The sequence below is a fragment of the Pelophylax lessonae genome (assembly GCF_965119305.1).
Source record: "Pelophylax lessonae genome assembly, chromosome: 6".
NCBI lineage: Eukaryota > Metazoa > Chordata > Amphibia > Anura > Ranidae > Pelophylax > Pelophylax lessonae.
This window is the reverse complement of record NC_138773.1, coordinates 68186096-68210106: the sequence shown is the minus strand read 5'-3', so window position 1 is coordinate 68210106 and position 24011 is coordinate 68186096. Positions and strand designations below refer to the sequence as shown.

The 24011-nt window shown below is 43.1% G+C and overlaps 1 protein-coding gene across 1 annotated transcript in view; it reads left to right on the top strand.

The window, feature by feature from the left end:
* ERN2 (endoplasmic reticulum to nucleus signaling 2) overlaps nt 1–24011 on the top strand; it is an 82610-nt gene that overhangs the window by 46035 nt on the left and 12564 nt on the right. Inside the window, exons 7-19 of the mRNA XM_082260359.1 lie at nt 2027–2128; nt 3696–3957; nt 5480–5558; nt 7455–7602; nt 9968–10086; nt 12665–12850; nt 12930–13170; nt 15960–16050; nt 16137–16326; nt 18904–19003; nt 20703–20902; nt 22066–22213; nt 22380–22507. Of these exons, the coding sequence (XP_082116485.1) occupies nt 2027–2128; nt 3696–3957; nt 5480–5558; nt 7455–7602; nt 9968–10086; nt 12665–12850; nt 12930–13170; nt 15960–16050; nt 16137–16326; nt 18904–19003; nt 20703–20902; nt 22066–22213; nt 22380–22507 (1994 nt within the window). The remainder of the gene's footprint in view (nt 1–2026; nt 2129–3695; nt 3958–5479; nt 5559–7454; nt 7603–9967; nt 10087–12664; nt 12851–12929; nt 13171–15959; nt 16051–16136; nt 16327–18903; nt 19004–20702; nt 20903–22065; nt 22214–22379; nt 22508–24011) is intronic.

Below are 24011 nucleotides of genomic sequence, written 5' to 3'. Positions count from 1 at the left end.
TTGTGCATGCGCAGTAGGGACCCGCCCGTGAAGCTGAAAGGCTTCACTGCTGGGTTCCCTTACCGGCAATGGCGGCGGCAGCACCTGACAGCCGATGGAAACATCGTCTGCAGTGCCTACATTGCTGGACTACGGGACAGGTAAGTGTCCTAATATTAAAAGTCAGCAGCTACAGTATTTGTACAGTATGTGTAGCTGCTGACTTTTAATCTTTGGAGGGGGAGGGGGAACTCCGCTTTAAAGAACAGAGGCTGCCACTGCTGATCACCTTGTGAAAAAATGTGGGAGGTGTGCAAAGCTGAAATTGACCTATTGCACACCGGATGTTATAAAAAGAAAAGCCAGTAGTGTTAGCTGTAGAGAGCTGTAGAGAGTTTTTCAGCGTTTTTGCAGTAGTGTTTTTTTGGTGTTTTTTGGCATTTTTAGCTTTTTTTTTTTAGCAAATCTATACTCCCATATAAGCTTTTGGCTCAAAAATGCTGATAAACGCAGAATAGCCGCATCTTTAATAGTTTTTTAGCGTTTTGCAGCTTTTATCAGAGTTAGAGCATTTTTACAGCTGAAAAACTCCTCTTAAATCCCACTAGTTCTGGGGTTTTTTTCCAGCCAGAAAACGCCCCTGCCAAAAACTGCTGATAACAGCCTATGTGTGCATGGATACATAGGATACCATGCTGGGGCATGTAATGGCTGCAGAAAAAAACATCTGACGCCAAAACCAGCGGCTGTAAAAACGCCCAGTATGCATGAGGCCTAATTGTTAAAGCGGAGTTCCAGCCTCAAAATCGAAAAATTGGGCCATCCGCTTGCTAAGGGCCACCTGAAAAAGAAATGAATGCTCCCAATTTTTTTTTTTTTGATCACTTACCTTGATATTATCCGGTGCAGGCGTGGCATTCCCTGCTAAACCGCTTCTGGGCATGCCTAGAAGCTGTGCAGGGATGCCGTGCTTGCACTGGAAGTGGCGAGCGGGGCCGATGCAGTGCATTGTGGGACTCAGACATCACCAAAGAGGACGCAGAAGATGATGCGCTGGCTTCAGCTTCCCAAACCTGAGATGGCAGCGCTGGAGAAGAACTTTTCAAGGTGAGTATTTCTTCTTACAGGTAAGTGCGACCCAGGACAGTTCAGAGGGTATCCATTGTGGAATGTACTAGCCCTGACTGTCCCGGGGGTATTTTTATCTAAATTTGACCCCCGAGGCCGGAACTCCACTTTAAGGTGTTCATTTATCCATGTATACAGGATATCCACTATAGTCGCACCTGGTCACATTCAACTGGACTTGTTCTGTAATGTTGAAGACATTTCATATGTTCTCCAAAAGCCCTTTTTTCAGTTCTGATCAGTGTCAGGAGCTTACCCCAACATGTATGTTCACCAAGGAATGTGTAGATCTTCCTGACACTCACTGGAAGGGCTTGGAGAATCAATGATACATCTTCAACATTACAGAACAAATCCAGCTGAATGTGACTTACTACTGCTACTTAGGCCCCTTTCACACTTGTGCGACTTGTCCTGCGACTTGGGACTGCTAAGTCACATGACAAGTCGTACTTCATGATTTCCAATGAGTACCGTTTATATCTGTGCGACTTCAAGTAGCAATGACTTGAAAGTAGTCCCTGCATTACTTTGGACCAATTTTAATGCGTTTTGAGGTCCACAGACATAGGCATTGCTTCAAGTCCAGTCAAAATCGTGGCAAAAAAATTTGTGATAAAATCGCGTGACGTTTAGGTCGCATAAGTGTGAAAGGGGCTAGAATAGTACTTTTTGGCATTTCCATGGGCCCCCCTGCAGTCTGGGCCCCAGGCATCTGCCCTTTTTTACCCTTATTATAATCTGCCTTCTGTGACCGTATCTTTTAAACTATTCAGTAGATATCTGTGGATGTGTCTGAGTCATGCATATGGGGTAAATGTAGGATTCATCAATCTCATCTCCCATCAGCAATTCATACATAAGTTCTATATTATTTGTTTGTGCCAGACTATCAGTAAAAATCTGTTTTATTATACAGAATACATGATCACTATGTATGACACAAAGTCCCGGGAACTGCGCTGGAACGCCACCTTCCATGACTATTCCGCCCCTCTCTGTGATGAGAGCTATGAATACAGTAAGTCCCAGCCAAAAAGCTGCATGGAGTTTCTATATATTTCCTTTTTTTTAATCCACTTTAGGACCAGGCCTTTTCTGAAACTTTTTGTTTAAAAGTTTAAATTAGTATTTTTTGCTAGAAAATTACTTAGAACCCTTAAACATTATTTTTTTTGCAGAGACCCTAGAGAAATAAATGGCCATTTTTGCAATATTTTATTTCACATTGTATTTGTGCAGCGATCTTTCAAACGCAAAAATACACTTTTTTTAATTAAAAATAAACAAAATAGTAAAGTTAGCTCAATTTTTTTTGTATAATGTAACAAATGATTTTACGCTGTTATGAGTGAATAGATACCTAACATGTTACGCTTTAAAATTGTGCACGCTCATGGAATGGCAACAACCTACGTTACTTAAAAATCTCCATAGACATGGCTTTACTATTTTTTACAGGTTACTTGTTCACACTTAGAGGTTCAGTGCTAGAATTATTGCTCTCACTCTTACGATCAAGGCAATACCTCACATGTGTGGTTTGAACACCGTTTGCACATGTGTGTGCGACGTACGTATGCTTTCGCGTCTGCGCGCGAGCATGGAGGGACGGGGCACTTTACATTTTTTTTTTTCTTATTTTTACACTGTCCCTTTTAATTTTTTTTAATCACTTTTATTCATATTACAAGGAATGTAAAAATCCCTTGTAATAGAAATAGGAAATGACTGGTCCTCTTTATTGAGAGATCTGGGTTAAAAAGCAAAAAAATTAAAAATAAATCAGCCCTTTAAGGCCGTGGGGCGGAAGTGATGTTGGCAGAACACAATGATCACTGTTGGTCGCTATAGCCACTGGCATTGATTGCATGCAAAAGATTCAACAGGCTGGTTGTACTGAAGTGGATTGATGGATCAACCTACGTACAACCAGCCTGCCCATAGACAAATCCAATCTTAGCTGGTCCCTGATGAACATCTATCTTTAGTTGGGTGGAGAAAAAAATCTGATGATTCTTTGCTGAGCTACCAAATTCCCTTATATGTGGCAACCTTCAGAGTCCAGCTGAGCCGTCACATACAGACATTGCAGTCATTTTTAATAATAAATATATGTTTTTCTGAGTAATATATTGCTGCTTCCTCTGCAACCTGTCTTCAAAGTGTACTGCATGTGCTGCCTTATCCCGGTGATACCCCTGATCCTGGTACTTGCACAGTCTTTGTACTTAGGCTGGTCATAGGCAGTGCAAAATTCTTTCCTGCAACCACGGGTTGCAGGACAGAAATTCGTACGATTCCCCATCAACACAGTCAATGTTGACAGGGGAATCCCTCCTCCCAAAACAGAAGACAGTGACTATTGCTAGTGGCTATAGCAGCCGCTAATGATAATTGCAAGCAAAATCCGGCAGGCTGTATGTACCTAAGTTGATCAATCAATCAACTTGGTACATTCAGCCTACCCATGCATAGTTAGAATAGAAGCCGGTTCCTGCTGAACCGGCCGAGATTTGAATCATCTATGGCCGTCCTTACAGTATGTTACCTTGACTGATCTTGATATTTGGCTGTTTCCCATACAGAGATGGCTCACTTCTCCTCCACTGGTGATGGGTTATTGGTCACAGCGGACCAGAGTAGCGGGAAGGTGTTGTGGATGCAGAATTATGGCTCGCCTGTGGTTGGGCTCTTTTTGTGGCACCAGGACAGTCTGAGACGGATCCCTCATCTTAACGTGGCCACAGAGACTTTACGCTACTTAACGTTCAACTCTCAGGACATCCGACTGATCAAATGGAATTACCAGGCTGTGCAGGAGCTGAGCAGCACCAAGACACATCTACTGTGAGTAGACATGTTACCCTGCGGCACAGCTACTAATTCAGTAGAATGACTTGCTGGCATTTATCACAGTGCTGTTGTAGGAGAGTCTCTCCTTTAGAGTAGCAATGATACTAAATGTCTCTCTTCTGTGGCTAGATGGAAGCCCAAGATTTTTTAGGTAACATTTGGTAACCCCTTTCACACACCTAAATCAAAACTAAAAAATAAAGTGAACTAGTGCATAGCCTATGCAGAAAAAAGAGCCGGTTCACACTACCGCGACCAGAAAGTCGCCCCATGAAGGAGCGACTTTTTAGCGCGACTTTGAAGAGACTTAAATGATAGGCGACTTTGTCTGTGGGGAATGCCTGGGTAATCTTTTTCTTCTTCCTGGAAAGTCTGATCACAGTCGCTTGAAAATAGATGAGGATCCGACTTAGAGGCGACTCCCATTGAAGTCTATGTGCACAAGTCGGATTGAAGTAGTACAGGAACCTTTTCTGAAGTCGGAGCGACTTCATTAGTGCATATTAAGATGGCTCTCATTCATTTACATTGAATTTGTAATGACAAGCGCCTTGGGGCGACTTGAGGTCACACAAGTCGCATCCCAAGTCGGAGTAGTGTGAATGGGATCTAAGGTTCACTTAACTGCCAGCACCCCAACTGTACATACTTCCCTTCCTTTCATTCTCCCGATGCTCCATTCAGCCACAAGAAATAAAGAGAAAAAAACCCTGTGTAAGCTCAAAGTTTTGACTTGGAGCCTACACAAATTTAAGGACTTTTCCTGCACCCATGTTACAACACTTGGTGCCTGAGTGACCCATAATCAAACACCAGCACTGCGGCCTCTTTTTCCTGTCTGAATGCCGCAGTGCAGGGGAATGCAGGTCAGTTAAAAAGAGATTAAAGAAGTATTTAAAATATATATTTAAAGTGTAAAACTAAATCTTTTTTTTAATTTTGGATAAGAAAGGATTATCAACCCTGTCAAGCTATTTTTTGGCGTTTTTTGTCTCCGGTGGGAGGATTCACAACTCTTTTTTGCACTAGTGATCATTGTCATCTATTGAGTTGTCACCAGAACAGGAAATAGAATGGAAGTTTTCCTAAGGAAATAATTTAGTGGTAACAACTATCTAAAGCTGATCAGAGGCAGATCGAAATTCGGCTGGTTCAGCGGGAACTGGCCAAATTTCAATCCATCTATGGGCAGGCTGGTTGTATTGAAGGCGATCTATTAATCGCCTTTTAGGTTTTTTCATTTATTCACTGCTGGTCGCTATAGCTGCCAGCAGTGATCATTGTATTCTGATACAATGAATATAATAGAGTAGTGGGAGGGATTTGAGCAATTTTCTTTCCTTCAAGAAAATTGCATAAAGTATGGCCAGCCTTAGGGAGGCTTCCTCTCACTTTTGGACAGGTTTACTTCCTAATAAGCCTGTGAGACAGGAAGTAATGGGAAATCCTTGCAATTACTTTTCCTTATATTTTTCCTAATGAAATGTACAAATCACATATGTTTCTATCTATCCAGGCCTTCACTGTATGTCGGGAAGCATGCCAGCGGATTCTATGCCTCCACCTCACTGATCCATAAGGGAGTCTCTATTGTGGTGAGAATATATGCTAAAAGAACTTACAAACAAGGTGGATTCCCCCCACAGATGTCAGAATATACTAATTAGAGCTGTGGATCAAGAAATGTTTTACAGGGTGTCCCTTCAACAGACAGCTATTATGTTCAGAAGGTCAGAGAGAAATGGAAGCTTTCCATTGCTAACCTCCTTCTAAGAATACTAGTTTAGTTGTTTTCTTTGGCTCTGGTATTTTCCCAGTTACTAACCTGCAACAAGCATGCAGATGGGAAATTTCCTGATCTGCTTACTTGTTCCAAATGAGTGCCTCAAACGTTTTGAAGCCTTTGGATCGCCATGACAGCCACACAAGTAGATACATATTCGCCAGCACACCAAGGATCTTGCAAAAGCAGTCCAAAAAGCTTTATTCCAGATAAGATCACATCAGAAAAATATATATAGTGCAATGTTTCGGAGCCGCACAGGACCCCTTCGTCAGGCATGTTATACTATAGAATATATAATATAAAGTCACACAAGTAGCATATTTAGAAATCATCAGCAATGGCAGCTCCCTTATATCTCTATGAGGGTTTCCTTTAGCCATGCTTACAGTAAAATATGTGCTAATGCTAATTACAGAATATCCCCTATGGTGGTTGGTCACCCTATACTACCTAATTATTGATTTTAGAGCTCAAAATGGTCACTCGAAAAAATCAAATGGTCTGCCTATGTTTTTGAATGTTCAGAAGTCTTTCAGAAGGGGGGATAGGTGGGACTTTAAATGAGGCAATGACTGGGTAGAGTCAAATGCCTCCATAAAACAACAATATCTCTCCTGCGCTCAAGTGGTATGCGGGAAGGTGAATCTTCTAGGCGGTTTTATGACACAAATGAAGTGGTCTTGCTGCCCCCCTCAGGACCAAGGGTATCCAAAAGGCACTACAAGAAAACAACAAGAGAAGGGCGCACCGACCTTGTGCATTACCACTTAAAAGTTTATTAAAATCAAAGAAGGGTGGCGTACAATATACTCACAAACGTAGCATATGAACAAGCATATAGGAAATGGGCACCACTCGCTTCCAGGACACTTCTCTACTGCTGGATAGCGTGATGGCGTCCTCAAAACCTGATGTGGCTTACGCGTTTCGAGGGAGGACCCTCTTCCTCAGAGCCTAAATCGCCATTTTGGCTCTGAGGAAGAGGGTCCTCCCTCGAAACGCGTAAGCCACATCAGGTTTTGAGGACACCATCACGCTATCCAGCAGTAGAGAAGTGTCCTGGAAGCGAGTGGTGCCCATTTCCTATATGCTTGTTCATATGCTACGTTTGTGAGTATATTGTACGCTACCCTTCTTTGATTTTAATAAACTTTTAAGTGGTAATGCACAAGGTCGGTGCGCCCTTCTCTTGTTGTTTTCAAATGCCTCCATCCCTGGTACAGATAAATGAGGAGGGAGGTTTGGGACTTTAAATAAAGCACATGGCTATAAGGTGATGAAAAATCAATGTATAATATCAGCTAGAGAAGAAGGAGAGCTAGCCACGGTGTGCCATAATCCTAAATATATAAACCAAAGAAAAATTAGTACAACACGTTGTTGTCCCAAAAGGATTGCATGTATAATATCATGTTTAAAGTAGTATTTAAAATATATATATTTAAAGTGTAAAGCAAAAACTTTTTTTAATTTTGGAAAGAGTAAGGAAGCATTATCAACCCTATCAAGCTATTTTTTGGCGTTTTTTGTCCCCGGTGAGAGGATTCACAACTCTTTTTGCACTAAACATGATATTATACATTGATTTTTCATCACCTTATAGCCATGTGCTTCGTTTAAAGTTCCAAACCCTCCCTCCTTTAATCAGAAGTCTTATAAGGTGAACTTCTCTAAGTTTGGGTTTCTCTTATGTCACATGTTCTAGCCACGTGGAATCACCTTGGCCCGGATAGAGGGTCCCACTACCCAGGATGTCACACTGAAGGAGTCTACTGAATTTGATGTGACACCCAGCACAGATGTCAAATATCCCCATGGTGGTGTGGTGTCTGCAAGCCAGTGGCTGCTGATAGGTAAGGAACTAGGCTATTACAACATTGTTATATGGTTGAATTTAAAATGTTTGTCTTTTCATGAATTAAAACATTTTGAAAGGTGATTGCAGATTTGTGCATCTCTAGGTTTCTGCATATTGTACCTGCAGCAGTTCTTCTTCCCTTTCTTCCAATGCCATACACTTTAGGGCTCTTTCACACGGGCGCTCCGTATGTCCGCAAATCATCCTATTTTTTTGCGGATGATTTGTGGACATAATGTAAGTCTATGGCATTGCGGATGTCAGAGGAATACCATCCGCTGACATCTGATTTTCTTCCTTTCAGTTCTGTTCCGTTTTTTGAAACGGAACAGAACCCTATTTTTCCTCCATTCAAAAAACGGAAAGGAAGGAAAATCGGATGTCAGCGGTGTCATCCGCTGACATCCGCAATGCCCATAGACTTACATTATGTCTGCATATCATCCGCAAACAGATGGGATGATATGCGGGCATACGGAGCGGATGACACAAATGTCATCCGCTCCGTGGGAAAAAAAAAAAAAAAAGTCCCGCAGCGGACAAGAACAGCGGAGCGGCCGTGTGAAAGATAGGGAATGTAAAAATCAAAAGAGTCATGCGATAAGGTGGGCAATATCAACTACACAGAGCTGCTCTTCTCAGAAGTGAGGAAAACTCTGGGAGGAATAAAGGAAACACAGAAAAGCGCTCTAAGTGTAGATTGATTTTATTGAGCATTTAAAAGTGAATATAACAACTCACAAGAGCCAAAAGGTAAATGAGCATGCGCGCTCTTTCATCAGGTGGACATCTGATGAAAGAGCGCGCGTGCCCATTTGGGACTTGGCGCATACTGAATACAATCATTACAGGTGTTAATACCACACAGGTATCGGAATACAATATATTTCTTTATAGTGGCCCTCTAAAGAGTATGTAAAGGCAAAACTTCTTTTTTTGTTTCGTTTTGGATAGAGTGGAGAGAAAGGTTAGATTATTTGTTACATTTTTATTGCTATATGTGTCCCAGTTGGAGTGATTTGCTTCTCTGTTATATTGGTGACACTGTCACCATGATAGAAAGTGAGGGGAAACAGCATTTCAGAGTTGCCATCAGAACAAAAGGTGAAGTGGAAATCTTGCAATGGGGCAACTGTTCCAGGGATAACTGTCTAAGCTCTCTTTGGGAGATTTTTCTCTCACTTGCCTCTCTGGGAAATCTCCACAATAGCAAAAACCAAGCTATAAACATTTTTGGCTAAACATGTACTTTAAAGGAGATGTACAGCCAAAGCTGGTTTGGCTGTAAATCTCGTATGGATCACAGTGACTCCTGTGACCCGTTTTCAGTAGAGAATGGACTGAAGTCCGCTCTCTGTTGACATCACAGAAGTCAGTCCAGGCACCGCGTCATCAGGACAATGGAAGTCGGACCGACACTGAGCCTGAGAGCCTGAGCCGGCCACTCCGCCCCTCCACAGCCCAGCGCTCCAGTGAGTGAGGAGGGGGCAGAGCGGAGAGCAGCTCTCTGCTCACGAAGCTGTCAAAACCGAGCGATCAGCGGTGTTCGATCGCTGGGTTCTCAGTGCAGAGGCATCGGGGACATAAGCAGCATCGGACCAATCCTGCATCCACCTAGGTAAGTATAAATCTAAAGAGAAAACCATTCCCATACATCTATTTTAAGTAACTTTGAATGAGGTTCTTTCACATTTTCTTCCCCATTTCTCGCTTCTCTTCCAATACCATCATATGTATCTGCTGGATAATGTTGACAGCAGAGATGTATAGTAACTAAGTAGAACTACTTCACTACTGTACTTAAGTACCGAAAGGCGGTATCTGTACTTTCCTAGAGTAGAATTTTTTTCTCCTACTTCCACTTTTACTTCACTAAATTTTTTCAATGATTTCAATACTTCTACTCCGATATTTTTTTTTTCGTGCTGCATAGTTACTCGTTACAAATTATAAAAATTACCATTGCCAGAACAGCAGATGGCAGGTTTCATGAAGCTCAAAACATGTGTATTATGAGCGCATACGAAAATAAATGCTACTGTATGTATAAATAAAAGCTGCATTTGAAATAATAAAAAACAATATGATGTTCAAACTTTTGACTTCTTTCTTTAATAACTACATAACACAGTACTTGTACTTTTACTTTCAGTACTTGAGTAGCAATTTTTTTTCAAAACTACTGGTACTTTTACTTTCAGTACTTGAGTAGCAAAATTTTTAAATAAACTACTTGCAATACTTAAGTACAAAAAATGTTGAATTCTTTAGTACTTTTTGATTGAGCACTTCCACTTCTACTCAAGTATGGGTTTCGAGTACTTTATACAACTCTCTGGTTGACATGCTTTTATCCCCAGGTCACCACGAGGTGCCACATGTTGTACATACCACAATGCTGCGGGCTTTTCCAGAGACTCTGCAGAAGGACACCGAGTCCGTCATCCGAGGCCCAGTTCCAAGGACTTTGTTTGATGATGTAAGATTTTTGCTGAAAAATGTAATCGTATTTAGTGGCTTACCTGTGGGTATTTCAAAGTGCTGAACTAGAGGCTTTAATGTTTGCCTAAAAAGCATATGTAAAGCTAAAACTATTTTAAGTTTGGAAAGAATGTGTAAGAGTTAGGACCTCTTTTAGGTTTAATGCTCCACCATCTCACATCCTCCTTAGGTTGTAAGAAGAGGCTGTATAGAGATAAAGAATGTACAGCACGTTGGAAGACTAATGTTGTAGAGCTTCCAGTTGGGTAGAGCGTCTATAGGACAAAATGTTTGAAGCTTATTTACAGTGCCTTGAAAAAGTATTCATAACCCTTGAAGTTTTCCACCGTTTTGTCATGTTACAACCAAAAACGTAAATGTATTTTTTTGGGATTTTATGTGATAGACCAACACAAAGTGGCACATAATTGTGAAGTGGAAGGAAAATGATAAATGGTTTTCCAAATTTTTTACAAATAAATATGGGAAAAGTGTGGAGTGCATTAGTATTCAGCCCCCCTGAATCAATACTTTGTGGAACCGCCTTTCACTGCAATTACAGCTGCAAGTCTTTTTGGATATGTCTCTACCAGCTTTGAACATCTAGATCAGACTTTTTCAACCAGGGTGCCTTAAGGTTTCTCCAGGGGTGCCTTGGCAAAATGCCTAAAAATTGCCCCAAAATTGTATACAAGCCAGTGGGTGGATGAAACCTGCCTTTTAGTTAGACAAAGCCACTGGTTTTCATTGTACACCATTACAACCTTCTAGCTTCCAACCTCCTAACGACCAATGACATCAGTTGATAAGGAGGATGTCAGTTGCCTCCATACCATCCTTGTTTGACTCGCCCTTGCCTCTCTCCATCAGCTTTGGGGTCTCATTAGCTGAGTGATGGAGAAAAACAAAGGGAGAAGAGAAGGAATACTAGTCAGTTTGCAAAAGTGTATTGGATTTGGAAGAATAAATCACCTCTAACGTTGGGTGTCCTACGTGTGTTGATGTTGCTGCATTATGTAAAACTATCAGAATAATTTTTACATTTTAGAATTGGCCGCTTTAAGACTGTCCATAATTTTGGAGGGTGCCTCGAGATTGTTCATAATTTTAAAGGGTGCCTTGACTGAAAAAAGGTCGAGAAACACTGATCTAGAGAGTGACATTTTTGCCCATGCTTCTTTGCAAAATAGCTCAAGCTCTGTCAGATTAGATGGAGAGCGTCTGTCAACAGCAATTTTCAGGTTTTGCCACAGATTCTCAATTGGATTTAGGTCTGGACTTTGACTGGGCCATTCTAACAAATGATTATGCTTTGATCTTAACCATTCCATTGTAGCTCTGGCTGTATGTTTAGGGTCGTTGTCTTGCTGGAAGGTAAACCTCTGCCCCAGTCTCAAGTCTTTTGCAGACTCTAATAGGTTTTCTTCTAAGATTGCCCTGTATTTGGCTCCATCCATCTTCCCATCAACTCTGACCAGGTTCCCTGCTGAAGAAAAGCATCCTCACAACAAGATGCTGCCACCGCCATGTTTCACGGTGAGGATGGTGTGTTCAGAGTGATGTGCAGTGTTAGCATTCCGCCACACATAGCATTTTGCTTCCACATGTTTGCTGTGTCCCCCGCATGGCTTCTAGCAAACTGCAAACGGGACTTCTTATGGCTTTCTTTCAACAATGGCTTTCTTCTTGCCACTCTTCCATAAAGGCCAGATTTGTGGAGTGCACGACTAATAGCTGTCCTGTGGACAGATTCTCACACCTGAGTGGATCTCTGCAGCTCCTCCAGAGTTACCATGGGCCTCTTGGCTGCTTCTCTAATTAATGCTCTCCTTGCCCAGCCTGTCAATGTTGGGGGACGGCCATGTCTTGGTAGGTTTGCAGTTGTGCCATACTCTTTCCATTTTCGGATGATAGATTAAACAGTGCTCCGTGAGATGTTCAAAGCTTGGGATATTTTTTTTCAAACCTAACCCTGGTTTAAACTTCTCCATAACTTTATCCGTGACCTGTCTGGTGTGTTCCTTGGACTTCATGATGCTGTTTGTTCACCAAGATTCTCTAACAAGGGCTTCACAGAATAACTGTATTTATAATGGGATTCAATTACACACAGGTAGACTCTGTTTACTAATTAGGTGACTTCTGAAGGCAATTGCTTCCTCTAGATTTTGGTTAGGGGTATCGGAGTAAAGGGGCTGAATATAAATGCACTCCACACTTTTCAGATATTTATTTGTAAAAAAATGTGAAAACCATTTATCATTTTCCTTCCACTTCATAATTATGTGCCACTTTGTATTGGTCTATAACATAAAATCCCAACAAAATACATTTATGTTCTTGGTTGTAACATGACGAAATGTTGAAAATTGCAAGGGGTGTGAATAATTTTTCAAGGTATTGTATAAACACTAGAGGAAAGAAAAGTGTAATGACCATAGAAACTAAATTTCAACTCTTACTTGTGTAGGTCAGGTTAGAAAATTAACGTTTTAGTCTTTTGCAGCCTTTCTTGAAAGTTGAAATTTCTGTAAATGGACTGTCACATCCCTAATGTCCATGCCTATCCACTGCAGTTTAGGGCCCCCCAGAATCAAGGTGGGGTTCCCCAGGGTGACACAGAAGGGCGGTTGAAGATGGAGAGTAACAAAGAAGAAGCTGGAATTCTGCTACCTGACTCGTCAATCACGAATCTACTTATCATGGGAATAGTGACACTTCTTCTGGGAGGATGGGTGCTCTTTGGCCTTACGTATCCAAAGGTAGGTGTTGTATGAACAGTTTTGCACATTGGTTTGCCCAGCTATTATTATTTATCATCCTTGCTTTTATCTGAATCAGATGCAGGAGCAGCAGCGTCTGCAGCAACAACAATTACAACAGCAATTCGAAGAAAAGCTACTGCATCTCCAACAGCAGCAGAACATGACCACTGAGGCTGGCCTGTCCCTGTCAGCTGGGGAGACCACGGTACTGCCTGGAGAGCAGAGGACTGGCAGCGGTAAAAGACAGAGTGGAGATGTGGAAAAGAGCCAAGCCAACGGAGCAAAACGTCTGAGCACAGATGATGGGGAGTTGGAAGGTGAGGGAGGAAGAACGTCCCCAGTCATGGACCAGTTTTGAACAAACTCATTATTTTTCATGTCCGTTGAACTGGATAGTTTATATAGACAGTGTAATTAAGCATAAAATCCATGAGTTTGAGTGGGTTGAAACAAGCAAATTCATATTCTTGGAGAATGCTGTGGAGGCCTTGCAACTTGATCCCTAGGTTCTTAAATGGACCTATAAGAGGGACAACAGATTGCAGGGAAGGGGAGGTAATTAGGTGGACCGAAAGGATGAGAGGGACTTATGTGGACCTATAGGAGGGTAGAGGACACATCATCTTTTTAATGGCAGCAACAGTTAGGTGGAACCTAGCCACTTGCCTACCGGGCACTTTCACCCCCTTCCTATCCAGGCCAATTTTCAGCTTTCAGCGCTCTCACGCTTTGAATGACAATTGCGCGGTCATGCTACACTATACCCATATGACATTTTTATCATTTTTTTCACACAAATAGAGCTTTCTTTTGGTGGTATTTAATCATCTCTGGGTTTTTTTATTTCTTACAAACATAGAAACATAGAATGTGTCGGCAGATAAGAACCATTTGGCCCATCTAGTCTGCCCAATATATCTGAATCCTATGAATAGTCCCTGGCCCTATCTTATATGAAGGTTAGCCTTATGCCTATCCCATGCATGCTTAAACTCCTTCACTGTATTTGCAGCTACCACTTCTGCAGGAAGGTTATTCCATGCATCCACTACTCTCTCAGTAAAGTAATACTTCCTCATATTACTTTTAAACCTTTGCCCCTCTAATTTAAAACTGTGTCCTCTTGTGGTAGTTTTTCTTCTTTTAAATATGCTCTCCTCCTTTACCGAGTTGATTCCCTTTATGTATTTAAAAGTTTCTATCATATCCCCTCTGTCTCTTCTTTCTTCCAAGCTATACATGTTAAGGTCCTTTAACCTTTCCTGGTAAGTTTTTTCCTGCAATCCATGTACTAGTTTAGTAGCTCTTCTCTGAACTCTCTCTAGAGTATCTATATCCTTCTGGAGATATGGCCTCCAGTACTGCGCACAATACTCCAAGTGAGGTCTCACCAGTGTTCTGTACAGCGGCATAAGCACTTCTCTCTTTCTACTGCTTATACCTCTCCCTATACATCCAAGCATTCTGCTGGCATTTCGTGCTGCTCTATTACATTGTCTTCCCACCTTTAAGTCTTCTGAAATAATTACTCCTAAATCCCTTTCCTCAGATACTGAGGTCAGGACTGTGTCAAATATTCTATATTCTGCCCTTGGGTTTTTACGTCCCAGGTGCATTATCTTGCACTTATCCACATTAAATTTCAGTTGCCAGAGTTCTGACCATTCTTCTAGTTTTCCTAAATCCTTTTCCATTTGGCGTTTCCCTCCAGGAAAATCAACCCTGTTACATATCTTTGTGTCATCAGCAAAAAGACAAACCTTACCATCGAGGCCTTTTGCAATATCACTTATGAAGATATTAAACAAAATTGGTCCCAGTACAGATCCCTGAGGTACCCCACTGGTAACATGACCTTGTTCTGAATGTTCTCCATTGACTACAACCCTCTGTTGTCTGTCACTCAGCCACTGCCTAATTCACTCAACAATATGGGAGTCCATGCTCAATGAGTCCATGCTCAATGACTACAAACAAAAAAAAAAGAAAAAAGACAAAAAATTTTGAAAAAAAAGTTTTTCTTATTTTCTGCGAGTAAATTTTGAAAATAAATACATTTTTCTCCTTCACTGATGTGCGCTGATGAGGCGGCACTGATGGGCACTGATAAGCTGCACTGATGCGCACTGATGAGGTGGCACTTATGGGCACTGATGAGGTGGCACTTATGGGCACTGATGAGGTGGCACTGATGAGGAGGTACTAATATGCCGCACTGATGAGCACTGATAGGCGGCACTGATGAGCACTGATAGGCGGCACTGATGAGCACTGAGAGGTGGCACTGCTGGGCACTGATGGGTGGCACTGATGGACACTGATGGGTGGCACTGATGAGCGGCACTGATGAGCACTGATGGGCAGCACCATCAGTGCCCATAGTGCTGCTAGTCAGTGCCCATCAGTGCCTAGATGAGCAGGCACTGATGGGCACTGACTGGCAGCACTATGGGCACTGATTGTGGGCACTGATGACGGGCACTGTGGGCACTGATGGTGGGCAGTTATGGCATTTATTTCCTCTTGTGTAATCAGGGCACTGGTGAACTAAGATCATACACTGTCAGCTCTGGAAGGGCAGAAGGTTCAACAAGTTAAAATAATGGTGGAGAGAGATCTCACCACTGGAGACCCAAGAGACATGGATTTTTTTAGAACCTGATTCAGCTTGCTGAAAGTTGTGAAATTTAGGTTGTGTTTAAAGGCGTTTAAAGAGAATCTTTCTCTTTGATCATTCAGGGCAGTGATAGGCCACAACCACAGATTCTTACCTTCCCAACACTATCCCCTGCAGGAGGGCTTAGTCTAATTCTCATGTAAGCAACATGATAGTCAGTGTCAGAGCTTACACGGGCTTAATGGCCTTCTGTAGCAAAACACAAAAAGATTCCAAGCTCTCCTTTTGTTTGTGTTAATGGCCTTCTGCCCTTCCAGAGCTGACAGTGTATGATCTTAGTTCATGCTTTGCATTCCAGGAGGAGGTCACATGCTCACTCTATAGCGAAAAGTCCTTGATAACTTTTTCATTTGCACAATAATGTCCTTTTCAGTGTGTCATTTAACTTCTACAATATCATTTCTCTGATTCTGAACCTTCTTCCTGCAGGTCGAGATGAGGAAGACATACAAGTGGGGAAAATCTCCTTTTCTCCCAAGGAAGTTTTGGGTCATGGAGCAGGAGGAACTTTTGTGTTCAGGTAAATGGCCCACCCATCTGATGAATGCTAAGTGTTTTCTAATCTGGTATTCTTTGTGTTGGTAACATGGGTTCCTTGGTGTGCAGGGGCAGATTTGATGACCGTGCTGTAGCAGTAAAGAGAATTCTGCCAGAGAGCTTTATGCTGGCTGATCGAGAGGTTCAACTACTGCGAGAATCTGATGAACACCCGAATGTCATCCGCTATTACTGCACAGAGAGCGACAAGCTATTCTATTATATTGCCTTAGAGCTGTGTGCAGCCACTTTGCAAGAGGTGAGAGCCATTTTGTATGAATGACAAGACAGAGTATGGTGACAACATTGAGCAGAGGTGATGAGGAAGACTGGGAAGTATCTAACCCAGGGGTACTCAACCTGTGGCCCTCAGGCTGTTGTGGAACTACAAGTCCCATAATGCCTCTGCCTTTGGGAGTCACACTTGTAACTGTCAGCCTTGAAATGCCTCATGGGACTTGTAGTTGTGCAGTAGCTGGAGGGCCATAGATTGAGCACCGATGGTCTAGCCTCATTTTGAATAAAGCAGTTGGATTCATCCTAATTTCATCATCATTTATAAAAGATTTGGAAATAAAATATGTGTAAGATGCTGACAACAAGTAAGATCTTTGATTCTTGCAGTATTGTAAAAAAAATAAAAGGAAAACGCGATTAGTTGTAATCCTAACACTAACTCTGTATCCCTAACCCTCCCTTTAACTCTATGGACTAGTTCACACTATAGAAACGCAGTCTGGATGCGTTCCAGATTCTTTTCCACATGCAAGTTTTTGATGCGTTCCAGTGCGTTTTTGATGCAGTCCAATGCATTTTTCCCCCCTCTTTTTCCTTAACCTTAAACCTTTGTGTTCAGTTGCATTTTTGGTGCGTTCAGGTGCACCCCAGTGTGTTTTTGATGCGTTTTACAGCGTTCCAGTACAGTTCAGTGCAGGAAAAATGCAGTATGTTCTGCTTTTTTTTTCTGGAACTGGAACGCACTGGAACTGCAAGCACTGGTGTGAACTATGTCATTGGAAACCATATAACCTACTTTCCATGCATTTTTGATGCAGAAAAAAAACGCACTGGACTGCATGTTGTGTGAACTGGCCTAAAACGAATCCCTGTAATTCTAACCCAAATCTGCCCTGTAATCTCAACAGTAACCCTGTAACCCAAACACGAACCTCCCCTGTAACTCTAAAACTAACTCTTGCTGTATTCTTAATCCTCCCTGAAACTAACCCTCTCTGTGACCCTCACACTAACCTTCCTTGTAACCCCAACTCTAACACTAATCCTCCCTATAATCCTGAAACTAACCCTCCCTGTAACCCCAACTCTAACACTAATCCTCCCTATAATCCTGAAACTAACCCTCCCTGTAACCCCAACTCTAACACTAATCCTCCCTATAATCCTGAAACTAACCCTCCCTGTAACCCCAACTCTAACACTAATCCTCCCTATAATTCTGAAACTAACCCTCCCTGTAACCCCAACTCTAACACTAATCCTCCCTATAATCCTGAAACTAACCCTCCCTGTAACCCCATCTCTAACACTAATCCTCCCTATAATTCTGAAACTAACCCTCCCTGTAACCCCAACTCTAACACTAATCCTCCCTATAATCCTGAAACTAACCCTCCCTGTAACCCCAACTCTAACACTAATCCTCCCTATAATCCTGAAACTAACCCTCTCTGTAACCCTCACACTAACCTTCCTTGTAACCCCAACTCTAACACTAATCCTCCCTATAATCCTTAAACTAACCCTCTGTAACCCTCACACTAACCTTCCTTGTAACCCCAACTCTAACACTAATCCTCCCTATAATCCTGAAACTAACCCTCCCTGTAACCCCAACTCTAACCTTCCTTGTAACCCCAACTCTAACACTAATCCTCCCTATAATCCTTAAACTAACCCTCCCTGTAACCCCAACTCTAACACTAATCCTCCCTATAATCCTTAAACTAACCCTCCCTGTAACCCCAACTCTAACCTTCCTTGTAACCCCAACTCTAACACTAATCCTCCCTATAATCCTGAAACTAACCCTCTGTAACCCTCACACTAACCCTCCCTGTAACCCTCACAGTTACCCTCCCTGTAGTTCTAATTCTAAACCTCCCTTTAACCCTCATACTAACCCTCCTTGTAACCCCAACTCTAACACTAATCCTCCCCATAATCCTGAAACTAACCCTCTCCCTAACGCTAATGCTAACCTTCTCTGTAAGGCGTGCAGTAATCCTCCCTGTACTCTAATACTTACCCTCTCTGTAACCCCAACATCTCACACTGAGGCTCCATCCACATTAGCGGGTCTCCAAAGTCGCACAATTTCCAGTGCGACTATAATGAGACTTTCAGTGCGACTTTGATCCGACTTTACACTTAATGGATCTAAGTCACATCAAAAGTTGCACAAAGCTACTGCAGGCACCTTTTTTAAAGTCGCTGCAACTTGGAACAGGTGCCATTGAAAAGAATGGGCTGCGACTTGTCATGTTTGATCACATGACAAATCACACAAGTGTGAATGAAACCTAAATCTTATGTCGATGTAACACTCACTGTATACCCAGCTCTCTTGAACTAGACTAAAGACTAACTTTTTACTGTAATATTTGTTAATATGATAGTGATCAGACGTGCAGAATTTACATCAATCTGATGCTTTGTGACCCGTGTGCCTGTACATTTGGAAACTGATAATGTTATTCCTGTGGCTGCCATAATGAAAGATCCTATAATCTTTGGAGATAACTGTTTTTTTTAGGTTGACAGCACTTAAACAGGACAGTTGATTGTATCCATGTCGTATGCTTTTTTTCGCCTACAGTACGTGGAGAACCCCAACTTCCATTGCAGTGACTTAGATAACGTGACCGTCCTGTGCCAGGCCATGTCAGGACTGGCTCATTTACACTCTCTGAGCATTGGTGAGGACTGGTTGATCATCTGTAATTTGTTATATTTTATATGAAACCACAGCTTTTCAGGACAGCAGTCCAAAAATGTTCAGCTTAGTCACATCACTTTGCCTTAAAGCGTAACTCCACTTTTGTTGAGAAAAAAACATTCCCCTCTGGGTGACATTTGTACATTACAAGGATTTTAACAAACTTTGTTGCAGATTCCTACCTTTTGTTATTCTGAAGAAATCATTCTTTGTTCCTCTGTGCTGAGTGTGTCAAATGGGAATGGTTTCATTATTATCTATCAGCTGTGGCAGCTGCAGGGCTCTAATGCCGGCCTTTGGAGACCCCTGTTTTAGAAGATACAAATCACTGTAGTAGATGCCACTACTCCAGGGATCTTTATTAGCTTCTGGGTTCCATGCTGAGTAGCTCCCCTGCTGCATTCTGAACACAAGAGGTAGGCCCCTTGACATGGGTGCCAGTAAGTGACCACTTTGCATTTTCTCAGTGAATGCAAAGTGTTCTCTAATTAGTTGAGGTGGAGAGGCAATGCAATACCTTGTGCTCTCCACAGCAACCAATCAGAGAATGCTTTGCATTGATTAGGGAAATGCAAAGCTATCTCAGAATAGGGCATGTGCCGAGCGATGGACCTCCTGTGTTCAGGGTGCAGCAGGGCAGCTGCTCGCAATGGGAACTGGAAGATAGTGGAGTCTACTGGAGTAGGGGTGTCTGGTACAGTGATTTCCAGCTTCAAGAGGGATCCCACAGGTATGATATATGCACCAATGTAACTATGTAAAAATATCTATACCTGGATGTTGCCACTGCCTTTAGTGCCCATTAGATATGCAGGCTCTACTTTCCTTCGTAACTCCTGCACATTGTCAGTGCTTTACCATTCCACTCAATACTGTAATGCATTATGTAGTTCCTCAGTGGCACTCCCAGTTCCCCTTTAATAGAGACCAGGAGCATCACTGAGAAACTCTTTCTAGCTAGAGTTACACACAGTCCTGTAGATGCCTATCCTGCAGGAGTCAGCCAACAAAAATACTCATTCAGCCTCCTACACACGCAACGATTGTTGGGCGTGAATTTTCGGCCAACGTCCGATCGGCCGATTGTCGACTTGTTAGTATGATGATTCCGACTGCGACTTTTCGGCCGAACAAAATCTGGTGTGCATGCTATAAAATTTTTGTTTGCCGTCAACAGAACGGCCGATTTTCCATCAGTCAGTACAGATTTCGGCAGACAAAATTCAGATGAGCAAGACTGGGCATGCTCAGAGAAGAAAAAACACACGGAAAGCAAACCAGCACATGACATCACTTCTGAAGTTGGTTGTTGTTGGCCGAGAAAATTTGTGTGCAGTCTAAAGCACATTTCAACCAACACAACAACACTGGACAAAAGACGGCCGATCGGTCGGCCGATAATCGTTGCGTGTGTACGAGGCATTACACTAACATATATACAGATAGTCAAAATGGGCAACCCAATTAAAATTTTAAAAATGCAACCCAAAAAGGAAAATAAGGGATATTTAGGTATGCATTTGACTTATTTATTGTCATAACACAGAAAAATGAAGATTCAGCCACAGTACACATCAATATGGTATCCCAAAGGACACAATTAAATGTGCATACATGCTTTCCTTCTAAATCACATATTTATTTCTTGCACATTTTACTAATTATTTTACTTGCTGCAGTGCACAGAGATCTGAAACCGTGCAATATCCTCATCTCCCTGCCTAACGCCCAGGGCAGACAGAGAGCCGTCATCTCGGACTTTGGCCTATGCAAAAAGCTGGGAATAGGGAGAAGCAGTTTCAGCCTGCGCTCTGGTATCCCGGGGACTGAGGGCTGGATCGCCCCAGAGGTTCTACGTGATGGGCGAACACAGAACCCAGTAAGTATTTATTATTAGAGATAGATGGCTGTTCTGAAGAGGCTAAATTAGACATGGCTTGAACTGGAGCTCCAGCCAAAAAATGTTTTGATTGTAAAAATAGAGTAGGGGAAGCATGCAAACTTTGACAGGTTTTATTGCTGCCAATGACGGCCTTCACTTACTTCCCCAAAGGAACAACAGGAAGTGAGGGGAAATTTTGCACTTCTGACAGATGTCACCAGAACAAGTGTCCCCATGGGGAGATTTTCCACTTATGTTCAGATGACAAGTGAAAAAAATGTATGTTTTCTTCTCTCTTTCTGTTCACGTGAATATTGTCAGGTCAAAATGAATCTCCCCAAAAGAATTACAGACAGCACTAAAAATGTGGTTCTAATCTTACCACATGCTTCCCAAAATCAGGATACGTTTTGGCTGAAGTTCTACTTTAATAAATCAAGGAGACAGCTGGAGTTAAAGCAGAAGTTAACACATCGATTTAACAGTTTAAAAAAACAGTTAGGCCTCATGTACACTGCAACATGTAAACGGACGTTTGTGAGCAGTTGGGCGTTTTTTTCAGAAGCCCCTGAACCCACCTCAATGTTATATTATCTGTCCATGTACACATGGGCGTTTACGGTCATCTAGAGGCTGTATCGTTTTTTGGAAAGCAATTATTTGCGTTCAGAATGTTCAGAACGTGTGTTTACCGGCGTTTCAAACGCAAAAACGCGATCACCCGTGTTTAGCGCTCGCGTTTTTCCATTTTAAATGGCAATGATTTTTTGACCTCTAGAAACGGTTCTGAGCGCAAATGTCCGCTAAACACCCGCTAAACGCGGCTGCAAACGGGACACAACGGACGTTTTAAACGTCCTTTAAATTCCAGCGTTCAAGGGACTTTTCAAAACGTCCCGTGTACATGTAGCCTTGCATTTCCTGCACATGCTGGGACTGTAACTCTTACATTGGATGTGCTCTCAACCAAACTGTTAAGCCATCCAATGGCTGGTGTCATACCTGATCACATGTGCAGCATCATAGCAGTTGAAGATTAAACAGAGGCCACGATGGCAGCTTCCTTGGCTGAAAATGATAGGAGGGTTTACTTTAAAGGAAATCATAACTTTCAAGGAAAAAGTGTCTTATCATCACATACAATTTTTTTTTCCTCCCAGACGTCAGCGGTGGACATCTTCTCGGCTGGTTGTGTATTTTATTACGTCCTGGCACGTGGGAAGCACCCGTTTGGTGACAGCCTCAGGAGACAAGGAAATATACTGAATGGGTCATACCAACTCCCACATTTGGAGGAGGAGACACATGGTAAGGCACATGAAGATATGAGAACAGTAAAAGGATGATCTGCTCTTGAAGAAGAGAGAACCTGATTGGTTTATTTTAGCAATGGGGACAGGTCTCACTGAGACACTTTTACAATAAAATGTCCAATAACCTGACTAATCAGCATGTATTGTATCTTGGATCACAGAAAATGTAGTCGCACGGGATCTCATCGAGAGGATGATCAACAATGACCCCCAGCTCAGGCCTTCAGCTGCCTGCGTTCTGAGACATCCATTCTTCTGGTCCCGAGAGAAGCAGCTGCAGTTCTTTCAGGTCTGAAGCATTGATTTCCTTTAAAGTTAACCTGTACTCAATTTTTTTTTTTGAAAATGTATTTTCTCTTTTGTTCATTGACAGACACAACTCCTGATCTTCATAGCCATTGGGTTAAACTGCCCCCTACAGGAGTAGGACAGTAGGCTGAAAAATAATCTGGCAACGCCTTTGGGCAGTCACAGGGGGTATACTCCCTCTCTCTGCTATGGGTATGTTTGTTCTGCCTAAACAGGAGTAAGGACCTAGTTCCTTGCTGGGATCTCTGGTCCTGGCAATTTTTTTCTTTTTAGATAGAATTCTTTTACCCTGGCTTTTTCCTGTGAGATCTACAATCAACTGCCGTACTGGGTGACGGGCTGGATAATCTAGATCCAGTGGTCACCCCAGTCTGGCCAGCGAGCACGCGCAGACCTCAGCTTCGTGCTAGATTGGCCGTGACATGGCTCCACTGGATGGGGGCTGGCCTGCGAGTTAAATGCCCTGCGAGGACGCATATGACCAGGTCTTGGCCTGAGTCGCAGCGTTTCTCCTGGCTGTTAGCCCCCCCGTTTCGATAGAGAGGGGCGGTGCCCACCCAGTTCCTAGTATAGTGATTAGCTGTCCCTCCTTTCCCCCTGGAGGCTTTTGGGGTGGACGTAAGTGGGGTGGACGTAAACCCCGGGTTCCCTTCCTTCCAGCCAGGCACCCCCCTTTCATCTGTACCCCATCCTACCCCTCCTCCACTTATGCTGGGGCTGTTTGAGTGGTCTGGGCAGGGCACTCTACTGATGATGGGGGCTGGGGGGGTTGCACCACCGGCGACCAGACAACCGGCTGTGCTGGGGGGGTTGTACCTGGGGGGGCTCCTGCCAGGGCCCCCTGTCCTGCCTAGGTCTGTCCTTGAGGCCTAGAGATCCCTCCTGGGTCCCTGGAAGCCTCGTGTGCCACGCAGGGTTGCCATTTTGTTGTAGCCTATGTGTTTCTATGTATGGCAGCCATGTTTGTGTAGTCCGGCGGCCATTTTGCGGTGGTTTGCCATTGAAAATAGCGGCGGCCATGACAGTGAAGCCCTGTGGGTGGTGATTTTGGCGGTGGGAGCCCCTCCTGATCCCCTGGTGCTGACTCCTGGATCTTTATACTACCTGATCGCTGCGCGTGCAGTGCAGATTATCCTTGTGGCTGCAGGTGCCTTTTTCTGCTGGGTGGTGAGAATGGTGGGGTTCTCTCCCTCTCTGCTGAGAATCACTTGGTGCTTTGTGCCTGGCGACCGGGTGGTGCTGCCAGCTCGATGGGGGGTTGTGCCTTGCAGTGTTTTACACCTTTTTTGTGGGGTCCCCCTGGTGACTTATGGAGTCTATGGAGAACATCTCCCTACCTGATCCCCTATCTGAGGCTGCGGGGCCCTCCGGGTCTCAACCATTCATCGATGCACTGACGGCGGTCCTGGAGTCCTTTGTGTCCCGGGTAGAGGTGGCTTTCGGGCGACGGGCTAGCAAAAAGCTCCCCCCGCCTTCCCCTGCTT